This window comes from Delphinus delphis, chromosome 1, assembly GCF_949987515.2.
Source record: "Delphinus delphis chromosome 1, mDelDel1.2, whole genome shotgun sequence".
Classification (NCBI taxonomy): domain Eukaryota; kingdom Metazoa; phylum Chordata; class Mammalia; order Artiodactyla; family Delphinidae; genus Delphinus; species Delphinus delphis.
The window spans coordinates 138,158,720-138,177,101 of NC_082683.1; the positions used below are offsets into that span (position 1 = coordinate 138,158,720).

At 39.8% G+C, this 18,382-nt stretch overlaps 2 protein-coding genes across 6 annotated transcripts in view; both read left to right on the plus strand.

Moving 5' to 3' along the window:
* The window catches only part of SMG7 (SMG7 nonsense mediated mRNA decay factor), a 69,781-nt gene that overhangs the window by 4,506 nt on the left and 46,893 nt on the right, over positions 1–18,382 (plus strand). For 4 of the 5 annotated variants that reach the window (XM_060035144.2, XM_060035161.2, XM_060035154.2 and 1 more), the window contains exon 2: positions 17,626–17,764. The exons of the other annotated variant lie outside the window; for it this stretch is intronic. In XM_060035144.2, coding sequence (XP_059891127.1) covers positions 17,649–17,764 — 116 coding nt within the window. In that variant the 5' untranslated portion in view covers positions 17,626–17,648. The remainder of the gene's footprint in view (positions 1–17,625; positions 17,765–18,382) is intronic. 5 annotated transcript variants of the gene reach the window in all.
* LOC132440161 (large ribosomal subunit protein uL3-like) lies at positions 6,174–7,569 on the plus strand. The gene has a single exon (XM_060035137.1). It carries the CDS (start codon positions 6,314–6,316, stop codon positions 7,514–7,516), a length of 1,203 nt encoding a protein of 400 aa, XP_059891120.1. The 5' UTR covers positions 6,174–6,313; the 3' UTR covers positions 7,517–7,569.

The window sequence follows — 18,382 nt, forward strand, 5'->3', positions numbered from 1 at the left end:
ACCAAACAGGTCAAATCTGATGGTACAAGGTGGCACCGGTGCCACTGAATGACATCTGCTGTGACTGTGGGAGGCAACTGTTCATACTCCCCTCCCTCTTTCCTCCAGTGTTCTCCTCTTTTTATCTTTAATTTCTTTTTATGCTGAAGGTTTTCCTGTGGGATCCACTTGAAGTTGATCCCTGGCGTTAGACCACTGACAGGAAAGGCCTACAAATTGTCTGTTTTGTTAGAAATTTTTTGCATGATACCTCTATGGGTGGAGAGGTGCATTCCAGTTGCACATTTCTTTGTCAGAAACTTTGTTACCAGAAGTAGAAGTAATATAACATCCACAAGGTTGTTTTTCTGAGACAGCAGAAAAATGGCTGTCATTTAAGTACTAATTAAAATATCCAGTATATTGTAAGATAAAATATGTCACTGTAAATCTTGAGACAGAGGGAGGTAAAGGGAGGGGATGAGACTGGATAAATTAACAAGCAGAGTCTTATTGTAGCCTGGGGAGGCGAACAAGGTCATGGGATCATTTGGGAGAAATAAATATACTAAATAGGGTGGGCTCCAGGTTCTGGAAGAATCTGGTAATGCTGGACTGGATATTCACTGTTGCTAGAAGCTTCAAGAAGTCCTATAGCACACACTGATATTAATTCACATGGTTGAGAAGTCGCCCCCTGACCCATCCAGCCCCCTCCCACTCCCATGCCCAGGATTTAAAATAGCTTTGGTCCCAGAAAATCAGCCAAACATGGCCGATTTACCAAACATGGGAAAATTGTTTGAAAAAAAAATGAGCCTCTCTTGAGGCTTTATAAGTCTATTTTTTGTTATAATAATGTTAATAGCATTTTACCTGCTTGGATATTAACAGGCTAAATTATTTTAGCAGTTAATTTCTGCCTCCCTTGTGGTTTCGGTTGGATTCAAAATGTATACTTCCTGTCCTAGCCTGTGTTTCCTTGCTTTCTAACAGCTGCTATGTTTTACCTTCATGGTAGATGAAGCGTTTGCTGAGTTTTTGTTTTGTTTTGTAAGATATGTTATAATAAGATATGGACCCACTAGTGTAGCAAGTTTGTCATGAGGCAATTTTGGGGTAGAGGGGAGTTCAGCCTTGAAAAGGGATAGTTTGTTTTATGGTGGAGAAATACCATTCGCAGCCTCCAACTACATCTCTTAAACGTGGCTAGCCTTTCAGATTTTCGTTATTGGTGGCATGCATGAGTACCTGAAAGTTTAGGTGGGTTTGTTTAACTGATTGATCTTTTTCAGAGAACACACAATTAAGCAGATATCTTTTGGATGGTGGATTGTTCATCTGTAGGTGGGTATTTTGGCAGATGGTCATCACATATTGCCATTTAAGTTTTGTAATCAAGCTATATTTTAATTTAGTTGCTGAATTGTTGTGGATAGACTTAACAGTGATCTAGGAGGTTACATATAACTAAGAAGGGCTAATTAACAGTTACAGAAAAATACAGGGATGGCATTTTGGCAAACATGTCACATGGTAAGTGAGAACTTGTAACCAACTCCTTTCTTGTTAACATGTAAGTGGAGCTGCTTAGGCAGGTTGTTTTCACCTTCCCTGAGACCCAGTTTTTAAGTCAGTGGAAAGAGTAGGTGACTACGTTAAGAAAACTTTAGGAATCTCAGGTAGACTAAGTAACAGTGTTGTTCAGGGTTTGTGCTAGATAATTCCTTGTTGCAGGGTGCATCGCAGGATGTTTAACAGCATCCCTGGCCTCTACCCGCTAGATGCCAGTATCATTCTCCCCAATTTGTGACAACCAAAAATGTTTCCACATGTTGCCAGAAGTTCCCTGTGGGTGCAGATTCACTTAGATTCATGTTTTTTTCTTCTCCTTAAAGCCACAGATTATTTCCAAGGCTTCTCTTAGCAGTTTTCTCTTAGGTAGTGATAGGCTAGTTACTATGTTTAGACTTCACCCATAGAAACTTGTACAAGTTTTAAATATATTTTTTTAAAAGTTGTGTTTTATTTTACTGGCAGTTATTGAACACTTACTATGTGCAGAGCACAATTATAGGGGCTTTGCCTATGGGAAACTCAAAGATACTAGAGAAAGACATTTAAGTAACTGTAATAGTGGATGAACTGGTAAGTGATATGATAGAGAAACAGGTACTGTGTAAGTTTAGGGAAAAAGAACTTTATTCCAACGGAGTTGGGGTGAGGAAGGTATCTTGGAGGAGGTGAGATTTTATCTGGGTTTTGAAATATGGATGGGACTTTTAAAAAGTGGATTATTGGGTAAATTGACATTTCAGGCATCTCATGGCTCCTTTATTCCAAATACATTTTTAAAAATTTTATTCACTCCCATTTAATATATGACATTAGAACTCTGGCCAGGCCTTTCTAAGTTTTTCTTGCATAAGATTGGTTATGGACAGAGAACTAGAGATATGTGAAGTGGTAGTTCCTGGAGACTTGATGGCTGGTATAGGTCTCAAAAAGGGAAAAACAGTTTGGCTAGTAGAGTCCTGCAGAATGCCTTTCTTTACCTCTGCTCTTGCTTATATATTATTCCTCCAGAACCTTATTTCAGATGTGCTGTCTCTCTTCTTTTAGTCTTTTTAATTATTCCCTTTACTAGTCTTCTCTTTTGTGGACCAATATCAGCCTTCTGTTAAAAATTCTTTCCTGTTCCCGTTTTCCTTTTAAGCTCTGTCCTTCCTTACCTTTCCTTTATGGCTAACAATTTCAAGTGTGCCCTGTACTGTGTTTTCTCTTTTTTTTTTTTTTTTTTTTTTTTTGCGGTACGCGGGCCTCTCACTGTTGTGGCCTCTCCCGTTGCGGAGCACAGGCTCCGGACGCGCAGGCTCAGCGGCCATGGCTCACGGGCCCAGCCGCTCCGTGGCATGTGGGATCTTTCCGGACCGGGGCACGAACCCGTGTCCCCTGCATCGGCAGGCAGACTCTCAACCACTGCGCCACCAGGGAAGCCCTCTTTTTCCTTTTATTTACCATCTTCTTTTCCTTAGTCCCTTGTAATCCAGCCATTTTTCCTTAGCACTTTATTGGAATTAACCTTTCCAAAGATGCCAAAGACCTAATGGCCAAATTCATCCATTGATTGTTTTCCTCTCTTTCACACACAGACTTTTGCTCTCCTTTCTCTGTCTTTCTGTGTCCCTCTCATATCCATACATCTATCCCATCAGTAAACATTCAGTTGGCACCAAGATATATCCCAGGTTCCTGGAGATGAAATGAGAATATACCCTCAAGTAGTTTTACCAGGCCTATAAGTAAGTACATAATTACCACGTAGTTCATAGCTGCTATGATGTATGCACAGCGGCCGTACAGGAACTTCGTGAGCTCTGTTGTTTTTAGCACTGAGATTCTGATTCTTATTTTATCTTACTTTCCTGGTCCACCTCACCCCACTTATGGCAAAAAGAAAAGCATGGCCATATTCCTCTATTTTCTTTTAACATTTTTTTTCCTCAGAAATCACGGTACTTTGCTGTCACCCCATCATCATTGTTTAAAATCTGTCAGGCACCTACTTAGTATAAATCATTGTGCTAAGTCCTGCAGAGACAAATTGGTAAAAGATATCATACCTGCCATTCAGAGAGTTTATAAACTATTTAGTGAAATAGGCATAAGCATAGGATCATACATAACAAAGTGCAATTGAGTATAGTGAGTATAGTGGTTTAGAGCAGAGGTCCCCAACCCCTGGATCACCATCGGCCCGTGGCCTTTTAGGAACCGGGCTGCACCTCAGGAGGTGAGCGGCTGGTGAGCGAGCTAGCAAAGCTTCACCTGTATTTACAGCCACTCCTCATCACTTTCATTACCACCTGAGCTCTGCCTCCTGTCAGCATTATGGCGAGTTGTGTAATTATTTCATTACATATTACAATGTAATAATAATAGAAATAAAGTGCACAATAAATGTAATGCACTTGAATCATCCTGAAACCATCCCCCCCCAATCCGTGGAAAAATTGTCTTCCATAAAACCAGTCCCTGGTGCTAAAAAGGTTGGGGACCAGTGGTTTAGAGCATGGTCTCTGGGGCAGAACTGCCTGGATCCAAAGCACAGCTCTAACACTTACTAGCTGTGTTACCTTGAGCAAGCTGCTTAAGTTTTCTGTACCTCAGTTTCCACATCTGAAAAGTGAGGGTAGTAGTAGCATCTATCCCTTAGAGTTATAAAGGTCAAGTGAGTTAACATGTAAAGTGCTTGGGATAGTTCTGGCATATAGTAAGCATGTAAGTTTTAGCTATGTGTCAATATAAGGCCTGGAATTTAGCCACTGGCACTGACTAATTGATAATTTTGCACCTCTGCCTCCTGGACATTCCTAATTTTAGAAGTCTTTCTGTCACAGCAAAGTCAGCACTCTTAAAGGTAAACTCTTAATTAATCCTTACCCTTCTCTTCTCCCCTATCCCTCATGTTTTCTCATTTTCCTCATTGGTGCTGCCACTCCCCATCCTCCCATTCAGGTTTAAAACCTTGCAGTCATCTTTGAGTTCTCCCAGTTTTTTTCCTCACCCTCTTCCACACATACACCACTTTGGAAATGCTGCCTTCCTGTTGTCTGTTCTTTTCTATTTCCAGCACTGTCAATTTATATATATAACTGTTGAAATAGTATTCACCTTGTACCTTGCCTGCAGTTCTTCGAAGTAGCAAGAAGAAAGCATTGACTTTGGGTTTTTAAACACTACCCACTACTTTCTCTGTTTTTGAACTAACAACATCTCTGGGTCTTGATTTCTTTATCTTTTTTTTTTTTTTTTTTTTTTTTTTTTTTGCGGTACGCGGGCCTCTCACTGTTGTGACCTCTCCCGTTGCGGAGCACAGGCTCCGGACGTGCAGGCTCAGCGGCCATGGCTCACAGGCCCAGCCGCTCCGCGGCATGTGGGATCTTCCCGGACCGGGGCACGAACCCGCGTCCCCTGCATCGGCAGGCGGACTCTCAACCACTGCGCCACCAGAGAAGCCCATGATTTCTTTATCTTTAAATTGAACATTGATCTCATAAAATTGTGGTCAGCCTTTAAAAAAAAAAAAAAAGTTCACATATGTTTACTAAATTCTGGTTCTCCTTCAGACTCCACCACCTATCTCCCCCCACACCCCCGCCAATTAATTTTGCATTGCTTCTATTTACAAGCATTTGTATGTGGCTTTCCCTCACTTCAGCTCCTTAGTTTGGCATTCTTGGCCTTCCATAAAATGACCCTCGTCTATCTCTGTCACATGATATCTCCTTACCTCTTGAAAAGAGTCAACTGCCCTAGCTAGAGTAACCTACTCATTGTCTTCTAAACTTGGTTTATCCACTCCTGCTTTAATCTGTCTTCCAAGGCCATTTCCCTTGCAGGAGGTACTATCCTCCACTCTCTTAAGTTTCACCTTCTGTGGGAAAATTTCATGTCCACCCGGGTGATTTCTGCAGTCATTGACTTTCTGTAGCATTTCCTGTCTCTCAGTCATTTGGTACTTATAATTTCTTAAATTTGTAGTGACCTCTTTTTTTTATGTACGTGAATTATCTCTGCAGCTAGACTGAGTATGATAGAGATCATGTCTCAGCAATTTTTAAATGCGTAATGTACATAATGGGTGTTGAATAGAGTTTTCATGCTTTGTTTCATTTTTGCAAAACATTTATGGATTACTTACGAATGCCAGTGCTAGGCTCTAAGAATATAAAGGCAAATGAACTGATTTTTGTTTCTTAGGCTAGTGGTCTCCTGAGGGAGATGGATGTTGCACAGATATTTCAATATACAGTTGGCCCTCTGTATCTGCAGGTTCCACATTCGTGGATACAACCAACTGCGGATGGAAAATATTGGGGAAAAAATTTTTCAGAAAGTTCAAAAAGCAAAACTTGAATTTGCCAAGTGCAGGCAACTGTGTACGTAGCATTTACATTGTATTTACAGCTATTTACATAGCATTTACATTGGATTAGGTATTATAAGTAATCTAAAGATGCTTTCAAGTATACAGGAGGATGGGGAGGATGTAGAAAGGCTGTGTGCAAGTACTATACCATTTTATATAAGGGACTTGAGCATTTGGGGATCAATCCCCTGCTGATAGCAAGGGGCAGCTGTAATGTGGTAAATACCAAGGTGAATGTTTTCAAGGGATGCCATGAGTATATTGAGGGAAGTGGAACTTTTACTGCCCGGGAGTTCAGAGATAGCTTCTGGAGTTGAACTCAAGAGCTCAGTCTTACAGGATGAGTAGGATTAGTCAGGTAAAGAAAGAAGAGAAGCTCTACCGGCAGCATCCGACAGCAGGATGTCTCACAGGAAGTTCTCCACTCCCAGGCATGGGTCCCTGGGCTTTCTGCCTCAGAAGCGCAGCAGCCGGCACCATGGGAAGGTGAAGAGCTTCCCCGAGGATGACTCTTCCAAGCCCGTGCACCTCACAGCCTTCCTCGGCTACAAGGCTGGCATGACCCACATTGTGAGGGAGGTTGATAGGCCAGGGTCCAAGGTGAACAAGAAGGAAGTTGTGGAGGCTGTGACCATCATGGAGACGCCACCCATGGTCATTGTGGGCTACATGGAAACACCTCGAGGCCTCCGGACCTTTAAGACCATCTTTGCTGAGCACATCAGTGATGAATGCAAAAGACGCTTCTATAAGAACTGGCATAAATCTAAGAAGAAGGCCTTCACCAAATACTGCAAGAAGTGGCAGGATGTAGATGGCAAGAAGCAGCTGGAGAGGGACTTCAACAGCTTGAAGAAGTACTACCAGGTCATTCATGTCATTGCCCACACCCAGATGCGCCTGCTTCCTCTACGCCAGAAGAAGGCCCACCTCATGGAGATCCGGCTGAATGGAGGCACTGAGGCCGAAAAACTGGACTGGGCCCGAGAGAGGCTAGAGCAGCAGGTCCCTGTGAACCAAGTGTTTGGGCAGGATGAGATGATTGATGTCATTGGGGTGACCAAGGGCAAAGGCTACAAAGGGGTCACCAGCCGTTGGCACACCAAGAAGCTGCCCCGTAAGACCCACCGAGGGCTGCGCAAGGTTACCTGTATTGGGGCGTGGCGTCCTGCACGGGTGGCCTTCTCTGTGGCTCAGGCCAGGCAGAAAGGCTACCATCACCACACCGAGATCAACAAGAAGATCTACAAGATTGGCCAGGGCTACCTCATCAAGGATGGCAAACTGATCAAGAACAATGCCTTTACTGATTATGATCTGTCTGACAAGAGCATCAACCCTCTGGGTGGCTTTGTCCACTACGGTGAAGTGACCAATGACTTTGTCATGATCAAAGGCTGTGTGGTAGGAACCAAGAAGCAAGTGCTCACCCTTGGCAAGTCCTTGCTGGTGCAGACCAAACAGCGGGCCCTGGAGAAGATTGACCTTAAGTTTATTGACACCACCTCCAAATTTGGCCATGGCTGTTTCCAGACTGTGGAGGAGAAGAAAGCGTTCATGGGACCACTTAAGAAGGACCGAATTGCAAAGGAAGAAGGGACCTAATGTCAGAACAGATTATACAGCTGGTACAATCTCAATAAAGTTATTTTCCAGTGGGGGGAAAAAAAAAGAAGGGAAGAATGTAGCAGGCAGAATGAGTAAATGCTTGGGGACTGTGTGTTGGAGGAACTCTAAATCTCGTTCTGCATTTCCTTTGGGAGTCTAAGGTGCTCTTTCAGTAAACCTTTCATTAGCCTTACGGGAATAATTTATACTTCAATGGCTGATGTTTGTTGTATGTATTTCTACTAGAATATGAAGAGATGAGAAATTTATGTAATGCCTCCAGTATTTCCTTTAAGATACATAAATTTTTAAATTTCCTTTCCATGTTTTTGACAGTAGCCTCATCTTAGGCAAAAATTAGTTATTTGGAACATTATTAAATTATTATGGGGGGAGTTTTAATGAATACATGAAAATTCTGAAAATAACTTTGAGTTTATAGACTTATTTTATAGAATCCCTCACCTGTTGAGATCAAACATGGAAGGCGGAGGTATGGAAAGGAGTTCTGTAGCATTGGGCGATGAGATCAGAACATTAAGTGAAGTCTCTTTGGATTTAACTTTTTCAAATCTGTCATAAAGAAAAAAACCGTTGTAGACCCTTTTGATCATTAACATTTTGTTCCCACAGTTCTTGATGGCATTTTCCCTTCTGTAGTGTCTGTCTTAAGTGAGAAGCATGATTCTGAAATCTATTATATTTAAAGAATTGCTGTATTGATGCACTAATATCCTCAGTCTATTTCCAAAAACTCCGTGGGTTCACTGACCATGTTGAGTCCTTTTTCCATCCCTCCTCTTCCCAAAGCCCTACTATTTCAGTGCTATGTTAGTTGGAATATAGTATATTAGAATGTGTTTTACACATTCTGCTTCTTAGAAAGGTCATGAATTATTATTTAGTTCTTCACCAGGCAACAACTAACCAAATTTTCTTTGAGATAGTGTGTGGTGATGAGATATAAGATAATCAGAGTAAAATGGAATTGGAAGATGGTATTCAAAGAAAAGATGAGTTAGGGGTATACTTACTTGAAAATTTTTTTATTGCTGGTGGGAAAAGATAAAAAGCATAGTGCTAAGAGAGCCACCACAGGATGAATTTGGATATAAAAAGTATCTTAGGGCATCTGCAAAATTTTGTACTTCTGCACACATACGCAGTTTGTGTAGATATTTTAAAGTGAAAATTTTGTGTTTTAATATCTAAAATACATATTTCTCAAATTCTGCTTAGTTTAGGGAATTCCCTGGCGGTCCAGTGGTTAGGACTCTGTGCTGTCACTGCCGAGGGCCTGGGTTCAATCCCTGCTCAGGGAACTAAGGTCCCACAAGCCACACAGCGCGGCCCCCCCCCACCAAAAAAGAAAATTCTGCTTAGTTTAGATAACTGAAATAATAACATTATTTGTCTAAAATAATCATTAGTTTCGCTTTGCTTTTCCATGAAAAAAGGTCAGAATATTAAGAAGCACAACTCAAAGGTTAAGGCGTATTGGTCATAGATTCTGAAAATGTTAACATGTTAGTCACTTGCTAATTAAAAATATGTTAATTAATTTTAAAAAAAGAAAAAAATATGTTAATTAGGTTGTCTGTAAACCAATACAGGGTTTTTTTTGGCTTCCTATGAAAACAACATAGTGTAGTGAGTTGAATGAGCAAAGCCTTTGAATTAAGATTGGCCTAATTTGTATTTAGGTTGTCCTGAGTTCAGATCCCAGCTCTGCTGTGTGACCTTAAACCTCTCTAGTTTTAGCTCTTTGCTCTGTATTTTCCTGTCTATAAAATGACAATGATAGAAGTATTGGGAGAATTACATGGGAAGATGTATATATAAAACCCACCATAGTTCTAGGTGGGTAAAGAGCCTAATTTATGCATTGTTTTCATTTTCTGCATTTCTGAATATGAATATATACCTTAAAACTTGTAGTCTTTGAGTTAGTTGGCAGCAATTGTGCCTTAAATGGGTATAAGGTAGTTGACAGGTCTTAACTGTGAAGTAGGCTGTTTTATTCCTCAAGAGTATCATCTTACATTTTACTAGTGCTTTATACTTTTCAGAATGCTTTTATATAATTGTTTTCTTAAGTTCTTCTATCCAATAACCTTACATAACTGGATTGGCATTTTGCAGAGAAGGAAAATGAGTACCTCATTAGTGGCAGAGTTGGCATTGGCCTTAATCTGCTCCCTCCTTGTCCACTGTACACACTTGGGCAGTGCTTTTAAAAATGAAAAATTTTCCCTTTTGGTATCTGTTTGTCATTGATGCTGTCAAGTGGTATAATATATATATAATTTAGGTGATTCACAATTAGTGTTTGCAGATTCATATATTAGAAAACATATTTCTTAAAAATGACTTTAGTTTTTTAAAATTTCACGTGTAATATAGATCTGGTTCTTGCCACTTCTGCATCCAGGAAAGTAATACATACTTGTTTTAAACAAAACAAAACCCAGAAAATTTTAAGAGTGATCATATAACAGTGAAAGAGAGTGCTAATTATTGCTGGGACATCAGGCATAAATCTGGACTGTTCCAGCCACACAGGAACTTATAGTCACCCTACCATCCAGGGTTGTGTAGCCTTTCAGTTATTTTTTTATATGTATATTAGCATTCACATACTTGTATAAACATATGTATGTATTTAGTTTTAACAACTGGGATTGTTCTCATTTATACAGTTTGTAATCTTTCTTTTGTCACTTGACATTTTATCAAAGACATGTTCATAATTATATATCTAAAGCATCATTGGAAACGTCAGCATGCTGAAAATTACAGGAGTACTGTAATTTTCTAAACTGAATTCCTAACAGTGAAAATGTGTGTTGTTACCAATACTTTATTATTATTAAAAAATGCTGTAATGAACATCCTGGTACACACATATTCTTGTGCATGCTTATTTGAATGACAGAGTATGTACATTTCAAAATATTTTGTTAAGCGTGGTAGGCAGAATAACATGCCTCCCAAAAGACGTCTACATCCTGATCCCCAGAACTTATGAATATATTATGTTACATGGCAAGGGGAAAGAAATTAAGGTTGCTAATCAGCTGACCTTAAAATAAAGAGATTATCATGGATTTTTTGGTGGGCCCAGTATAATCACAAGAATCCTTTAACTGTGGAAGAAGGAGGCAGAAGAATCAGAACCAGAGAGACGTGACTTCCCTGGTGGCACAGCGGTTAAGAATCTGCCTGCCAATACAGGGGACACGGGTTCAAGCCCTGGTCCGGGAAGATCCCACATGCCGCGGAGCAACTAAGCCTGTGTGCCACAACTACTGAGCTTGTGCTCTAGAGCCTGAGAGCCATGACTGCTGAGCACACGTGCCACAGCTACTGAAACCCACGCACCTAGAGCCCGTGCTCCACAACAAGGGAAGCCACCGCAGTGAGAAGCACACGCACTGCAACGAAGAGTAGCCCCTGCTCGCCTCAACTAGAGGAAGCCCGCGTACAGCAACAAAGACCCAAAGCAGCCAAAAAATAAGTAAATAAATAAATTTAAAAGAAAAGAAAAGAAAAGAACCACAGAGGATAACATCCTGTTGGAATGGAAGGGGGTCACAAGCCAAAGAATGCAGGTAGTCTGAATAACAAGGAAAACGCAAAAACTAGCTTTCTTCCCTAGAGCCTCCAGAAAGCAGCACAGCCATGGTGATACCTTGATTTTTACCGAGACTCACTCAGGCTTCTGACTTTCAGACCTGTAAGAGAATAAAATTTGTGTTGTTTTAAGCCACTAAATTAGTGGTGATCTGTTACAGCAGCAATGGGGAAATAATGCCTGGTAGATGTTGCCAGAAAGTTTGTACTGTTTATTCTGGCCCTAGCAGTGTTTGAAAAGTACCTGTTTCTGTACATCCTCATCAGTACTGAAGGTCTCATGATCTCACCTTTTTTTTGAAGCAGATTCCTTGATGTCTTTACTTGTATTACACACAGACAAGTCTATCCAATACTCTAGCATTTCCCAGAGTGTATTCCGCTGAACACGGGAAATTCATATATGTTAGGGTTCTCAATATATCCAAGGCAAAATAAATTTCAAAATACGGGGTTAAACTGGATTCTTTTTTTTTTTTTTTTTTTATTTTGCGGTACGCGGGCCTCTCACTGCTGTGGCCTCTCCCGTTGCGGAGCACAGGCTCCGGACGCGCAGGCTCAGGGCCATGGCTCACGGGCCCAGCCGCTCCGCGGCATGTGGGATCTTCCCGGACCGGGGCACGAACCCGTGTCCCCTGCGTCGGCAGGCGGACTCTCAACCACCGCGCCACCAGGGAAGCCCTAAACTGGATTCTTTATGTAAGACTTCTCATAGTTTGTAACATGCTGATGTGTATTATGAACCTCCAAGAGGGAGATAGAGGTTGGGGTTTCCAAAGCTATGTCACAGCTCATAGAACTGATGTTTTCTTAGAACACTCTTTAAAATGCAGCTCTCCTTTTTCTGTTCTTTTCTCTCTTAATCTTTCTCTTTAATATATTAACCTTTATGTATGTCCATATTATATCTTAGACTTTATTCTTCAGAATTCTTCTACCTCTAAAGTCTTACATTCAACCATTCCATTTTGACCACAGCCTGATCCGCATTAATCCAGCTGCTTCTCTGTTCAGGACTTCCAGTGTAGATTCCAAATTTTTTGCTATTAGTCACTTCCTGCTTTTTTCTTTTCTTCCTCCTCCTGTTTTTGCTCTTCTGCCCATTTTTTGATATATTACTTTAACCTGTCTTACCAGTATCCTCAGTCCTCTTGTCCTCCCAGCTCACTTGTCTAGGAAAATCTGCTCTGAATGATTCTGAAAATATGCTTCTTTGGGTATTATGGATAGCCTCACTGGAAAAAAAAAATCTTACAGACTGGCCAGTTGTTTAAATGCAGTCTTCCACTTCAATATCTATTAGTTGATTTTCCCCCCAGTTTTGCCCATTTCTTTACAGTAGTTAAACTTTTGCTGTTTTCTTGAAGTTTTACTCTCTTAGCAAATGGTCTTTATTTGAACATAAAAATAAAAACCTTTTGGTGGGACTGATCTGCTTCCTGTTCCTTCCTCTACTAGTCCTTGCCTCTGTCGCTCTTAGAAAGGAAAAGGTTCTCATCTTCCTTATTAAGGTGGTTTTCTTTGTTTTTGCTCTGGATCTCATAGACTTTTTTTTTTTTTTTTAATTTACTTTTGGCTGCGTTGGGTCTTCATTTCTGATCACGGGCTTTCTTTAGTTGCGGCGAGCTGGGGCTACTCTTTGTTGAGTGTGCGGGCTTCTTATTGCGGTCTTGCTCTGGAGCATGGGCTCTAGGTGTGTGGGCTTCGGTAGTTGTGGCTCTAGAGCGCAGGCTCAGTAGTTCTGGAGCATGGGCTTAGTTGCTCCACTGGCATGTGGGATCTTCCCGCACCAGCGCTCGAACCTGTGTCCCCTGCATTGGCAGGTGGATTCTTAACCACTGCGCCACCAGGGAAGCCCACAGACTTTTTTTATATTCAACCTTTTCCCTCCTTAATTGGAGCTTTGTCATAAACATTTGAGCAAGCTTCCCTTAACCTGTCCTTCCTTAGCATTTGTTCTATATTTATCTTCCCCATTTATCACCTTATAAACATCATCTATACTGACTCCCTCAACCCATTGTTCTCTGGTTTCTACCCCTACCTTTCCACTGAAACTATACTTGGTCAGGTCACCAAAGGCTTCTGTTTTTAACTCCAAAGACTCTTTTTTTAATTGAGGACAGGGACTGTTTTGCTAACACTTGTATCCCTAAGGCCTCTGCAGTGCCTGATGCATAGTGGAATCTTTGCATATATTTGATGAATATTCATTCAAAGCATGTATGAATGTATTTCAGTTTACTAATGTCTGTTATGATTCTTTGCTCTGGCCTTGTTTATGTCTTCATGTGTTTCCTTGTTTTGTTTTGTTTTCTAACTCTATTTGAATTTGGTACTTTTTCTATTTGTCTTTTTCTTGTTATGTTCAGGATAATTCTTATATCGAAAGCTGTTCTCTCTCATGGGATTTACCTTGTCAGTGTGTTACTTTGCTTTCAAAAGTGGAGCTATATTATCAGAAAGTTTAGCCTGATACTCCAAATATGAGCATTAGCCAAGCACAGCACTTAAAGCTATAGTGATTTAAGAGTAAGGCCTTTACTTTCTGGCAGCCCTGAGTTTGAAAACGGGGTGTATGATCTTGGGTCAGTTATCTAACCTTTTGATTCCAGTTTCCTCAGTGTTAGAATGGAAATAATATGTTTCCTAGGGTTTGAGAAGGAATAAATTAGATAACAGAGTAAAAGTTCTTAGCATGGTGCCTTATACCTGGTTAAAAAAAGAAGCAGTAGGACTTCCCTGGTGGCGCACTGGTTAAGAATCCGCCTGCCAATGCAGGGGACACAGGTTCGAGCCCTGGACCAGGAAGATCCCACATGCCGCGGAGCAGCTAAGCCGGTGCGCCACAACTACTGAGCCTGCGCTCTAGAGCCCGCGAGCCCCAACTACTGAGCCTGTGTGCCACAACTACTGAAGCCCACGTGCCTAGAGCCCGTGCTCTGCAACAAGAGAAGCCACCACAAGGAGAAGCTTGCACACCGCAATGAAGAGTAGCCCCCGCCCGCCGCAACTAGAGAAAGCCTGTGCGCAGCAACAAAGACCCAACGCAGCCAAAAATTAAATAAATAAATTTTAAAAAAACAGAAGAAGAAAGTTACATTTACTTACATGTTTATTATTTCTGACACTCCTTATCTCTTTGTATAGTTCCAGGTTTCCATCTGGTACCATTTTCTAACAGCCTCAAGAGCTTGTTTTTAATATTTATTATGGTATTGACCTATTGGCATCAAATTTTCTCAGCTTTTGTGTTTCTAAAAATATCTGTTTCACCTTCAGTTTTAAAGGATATTTTTGCTGGATATAAAATTATAGATTGATAGGATTTGGGGTTTGTTCTTTTTTTTTCTTTCACTAGTTTAAAGATATTCCATTATCTTCTGGCTTGCATTTTTTCTGATAAGAATTTTGCCATTATTCTTATCTTTATTTTTTTCTCTGCCTGCTCTTAAGATTTTCTCTTTATCATTGCTTTTCAGCCATTTGATTACAGTGCCTTTGTATGGTTTTCTTTTGTGCTCAAATGCTCAAAGTTTATTGAGCTTCTTAGATATCTGGGTTTATAACTTTCATCAGATTTGGAAAATATTCCGTCATTAACTTTTCAGATATTTTTTTGTGTAATTGATATGAGCCAGATATGGTATAAACTCTTAATTTCTTTGGATCTGTTGCCTAAGTCAGCTGGTAATTTGATTTTGTTAATATGCTATAGAATTGTATGTTATTTACTGTACATTTTGCAACTAAAGAGGTTTTTTTTTTTTCTTGTTTAACAAAGAAGAACTTAAAAAGTGGGTTTTGTGTGATGTTGGAAGCACAGTGAGGCTAGGCTATATCTTTCCTTTGGGGAGCAGTGTGGGAGAGTATAATAAAATTTGTTTGATCTTTATTTTAGATGGTATCTAAGAAAGTTGTGTAGCATGAAGATTTGTCCACAAAGATATCATCTCCCCTTTTTTACCATGTATTCAGGAACTCTTTCTATGAATAGCTATATAATTGCAGTGCAAATTATTTGCAGTGATGACTTAGGGTCACTCCAAGGAATGTTCTGCTGTTGCCATTGAAGTCTGTGTATGTTTATTTTTCCTATATAATTTATGTAAGAAAATATAGTAAACCTGTGTTGTCAATTGTCTTATTAATCAAAAATTTCTAGAAATTAGGATTTTTGTTTTGCATTGTGATGAGGAGGAAGAGAGTGGGAAGAAGAACTAGAGAGACCTCTGGGACAGAATATGTACCAGAGGCTAAAACCAATAAGATTTCCTGGAGAAGAGTTTTTCAGGTTTAAGGAAAAGGGGAATATGGGTGGGTCTTATGCTTTTAAATAGGCAAACTCTGAATAAAATCATAAGCAATAAAATAGTCACAATGTAGTGTTTTTTTTTTTTTGGCTGCATTGGGTCTTCGTTGTTGCGCATGGGCTTTCTCTAGTTGCGCTACCCTTTGTTGCCTTGTGGGGGCTACCCTTTGTCGCAGTGCACAGGCTTCTCATTGCGGTGGCTTCTCTTGTTGCAGAGTATGGGCTCTAGGCGCACGGGCTTCAGTGGTTGTGATGCACAGGCTCAGTAGCTGTGGCTCGTGGGCTCTAGAGTGCAGGCTCAGTAGTTGTGGCACGGGCTTAGTTGTTCCGCGGCATGTGGGATCTTCCCAGACCAGGGATCAAACCTGTGTCCCTACGTTGGCAGGTGGATTCTTAACCACTGCACCACCAGGGAGTTCCACAGTTTAGTTTTGAACATGTGAATTGTTGAAAATTGAGGTCCGTATTGCATCATGGAATAATGAATAAATGAAGTTTAGGTTCTGGAATTCTGATACACCTGGATTTGAACCCCACTATCTTTGTGATTTGGGGCAAATTTCCTAAAATCTCTGAGCCTTTGTTTCTTTATTTATTTATAAAATTGGAAAAATAGTAGTTACCTCAGGTTGCTATGAAAATTAAATCGATAATGGTTTATGTAATCCACTTGTCGATTACCTACGTTCCCAGTGATTATTAGTTTTCTTTATATATTCACTTTAAATTTTATTCTTTCATTCAGGGACCTTTTAAACATTTATAATATTTAAACAAACCCCTATGGCATTCATGAGACTATACTAATGAGCTTGGGTTTTGTCATGAGGTATTTTCTCCCAGTCTTTTTCACTGAAGTACAACTAAAGTCACGTGCTTTGAAAGTATGGAGCCAAAGTCCACATAGACCTCCTGCATGTTTGAAATTTCTCTTAAGACTGGTGTTTTATTGTTAAAAATTATGAATAACTTTGTCTTCTATTCTAGAATTGATTAATGTGCATTCTTAGCTTCAGTATCCTCATTTTAGAATGAGGATAATAACATTTACATCTTAGGATTTTTGGGAAGAGTAATAATACCTATAATGATAATAATGACAATAATAGCTAACAGTTTTGAGGGCTTATTTAACAAGAAACAATCCTAGGTGTTTTATTTCTGTTACCTCATTTAATCCTCAAAACATCTCAATGAAGAAGGTACTTTTCTTATCTCCTTCTTACTCCTGACAAAACTGGGGCATACAGCTAATAAGTGGCAGAGCATAGTTAGAACCCAGGCAGTCTGAATATAAGGTACTTAACTACTACATTTTATATTCCCATTCTGTGAGATCAGGTATATAGAACATTTAGCATAGAATCTGCTACATAATAATTCTAAATGTAAGCAGTTATCAGTATTCAATAATAATTTATTTTGTCCAAATCTTGGAGTTAACTTGATGTCTCTAAGAAATTGTGTTATGTCTTTCCTGTGGCTTGAGTTGTTCCCGGCATGCCGTTGAGTGCAGCGTGATACCCAAGCCCATGCCTTTACCCACTACTTTCTACTGCTTCCTCTTTCCTTGTTGGTCTGTGTCCACATTAGAATTTAAATCTGGTAGGAACTATAATCTGTTTTGTTCATCATTGTATACTTCGTCCTTAACACTGTATCTAGTACATAGAAATGACCAAATCATTGTTCAGTGAGTGAATGAAGATCTAAAACCTGCCATTTTCAGCTGGTCTTAGAATGTAAGCATTATTTATACCATCTATAATTGTGGTTTAATTACTTTACATGTTTTTCCTTCCATAAGCAGTCCAGTTTGGACCAACCATCTGCTCCTGTGTTCTACAGGGCACTCTCACCTTGGTGCTGCAAGAGCCCTGCTGGGTAACTGGTTTCTGCCTTATAGAGATCACTCAACTTGCAGGCAGGGAGGGAGATTAGAATAACACTTTGATCCCAAACTAGAATTGTAGAAATATACAAAACAGAATTTTTAAATGTGTATTCTAAAGAAACTAAATATAAAAAGGAAAAAAGCTTTGATATTTTCCCTTTGCCTTTGACATTAGATCATTTTAAATAAAGAGAAAATTTAACTTTCTTCAAGGGGGTTCTCTGTTATTATGGGTTAACTCATATTTTCCTCCTCTCCTCTATCTAGAATGTCTTAAACCATTCTACCTTATGAGAAATTGGATGTTCTTGCAGATAGTCATTGTGGGAGAAAACGTTTCATTTAAGTCCCAGATGAGGACCGGAAACTTGAAATCAGAGGAGCATCTGAAATCAAGTAATATTAGGTAGGATGAAAATTACAAGGGATTTCTACATGTTTGTATTCCTTTTAGAGATATATGTTAAAGTATTCATATATTATGAACACTAGTACAAGAATTAGAAGCTTTCTGAAGCATTTGATATTGGCCAGGATGGGGGAGGGGAGTACTAATGGTTTGGGGTTTTTTGTTTGTTTGTTTTTTAAACTTATGTAGCTTCATAAGAACTTTGGCATGTTTACTTTGTCATGAGCGTTTATATCTTATAGTTCAAGGAAAATTTTTAAACATTTAAATTTAAGAAATGTTTATGTTTATATATGTGGTCTCTGAATATTTATGATAAGCATAGGGACATGTGCTTTATCTTGTAGATTATCCTTTAAAATAAAAATTCCTATGTTTTGGGTTACATATATTGCAGTTCATTTGAGTGCAGGGGACATCAGTTCTTGGTTCTATATGTCAGCCTGGATGCAGTCAAGCCTCCTAGATGCCTATAGAATAGGTATATGATGGTATATAAGAGAAGCCCTCTGCAGGTAACTCTTGTCACAGCAGCTTGTATCAGTTCAAATGACAGTGTGAAGGTGCTTGATCTTAGAGATGGGACTTTTAAATGAGAACTGCTAGTTGCCCCTA

Bases quoted from the DNA above. Each gene is read 5' to 3' on its own strand.
- LOC132440161 (XM_060035137.1), top strand. From the start codon at position 6,314: ATGTCTCACAGGAAGTTCTCCACTCCCAGGCATGGGTCCCTGGGCTTT.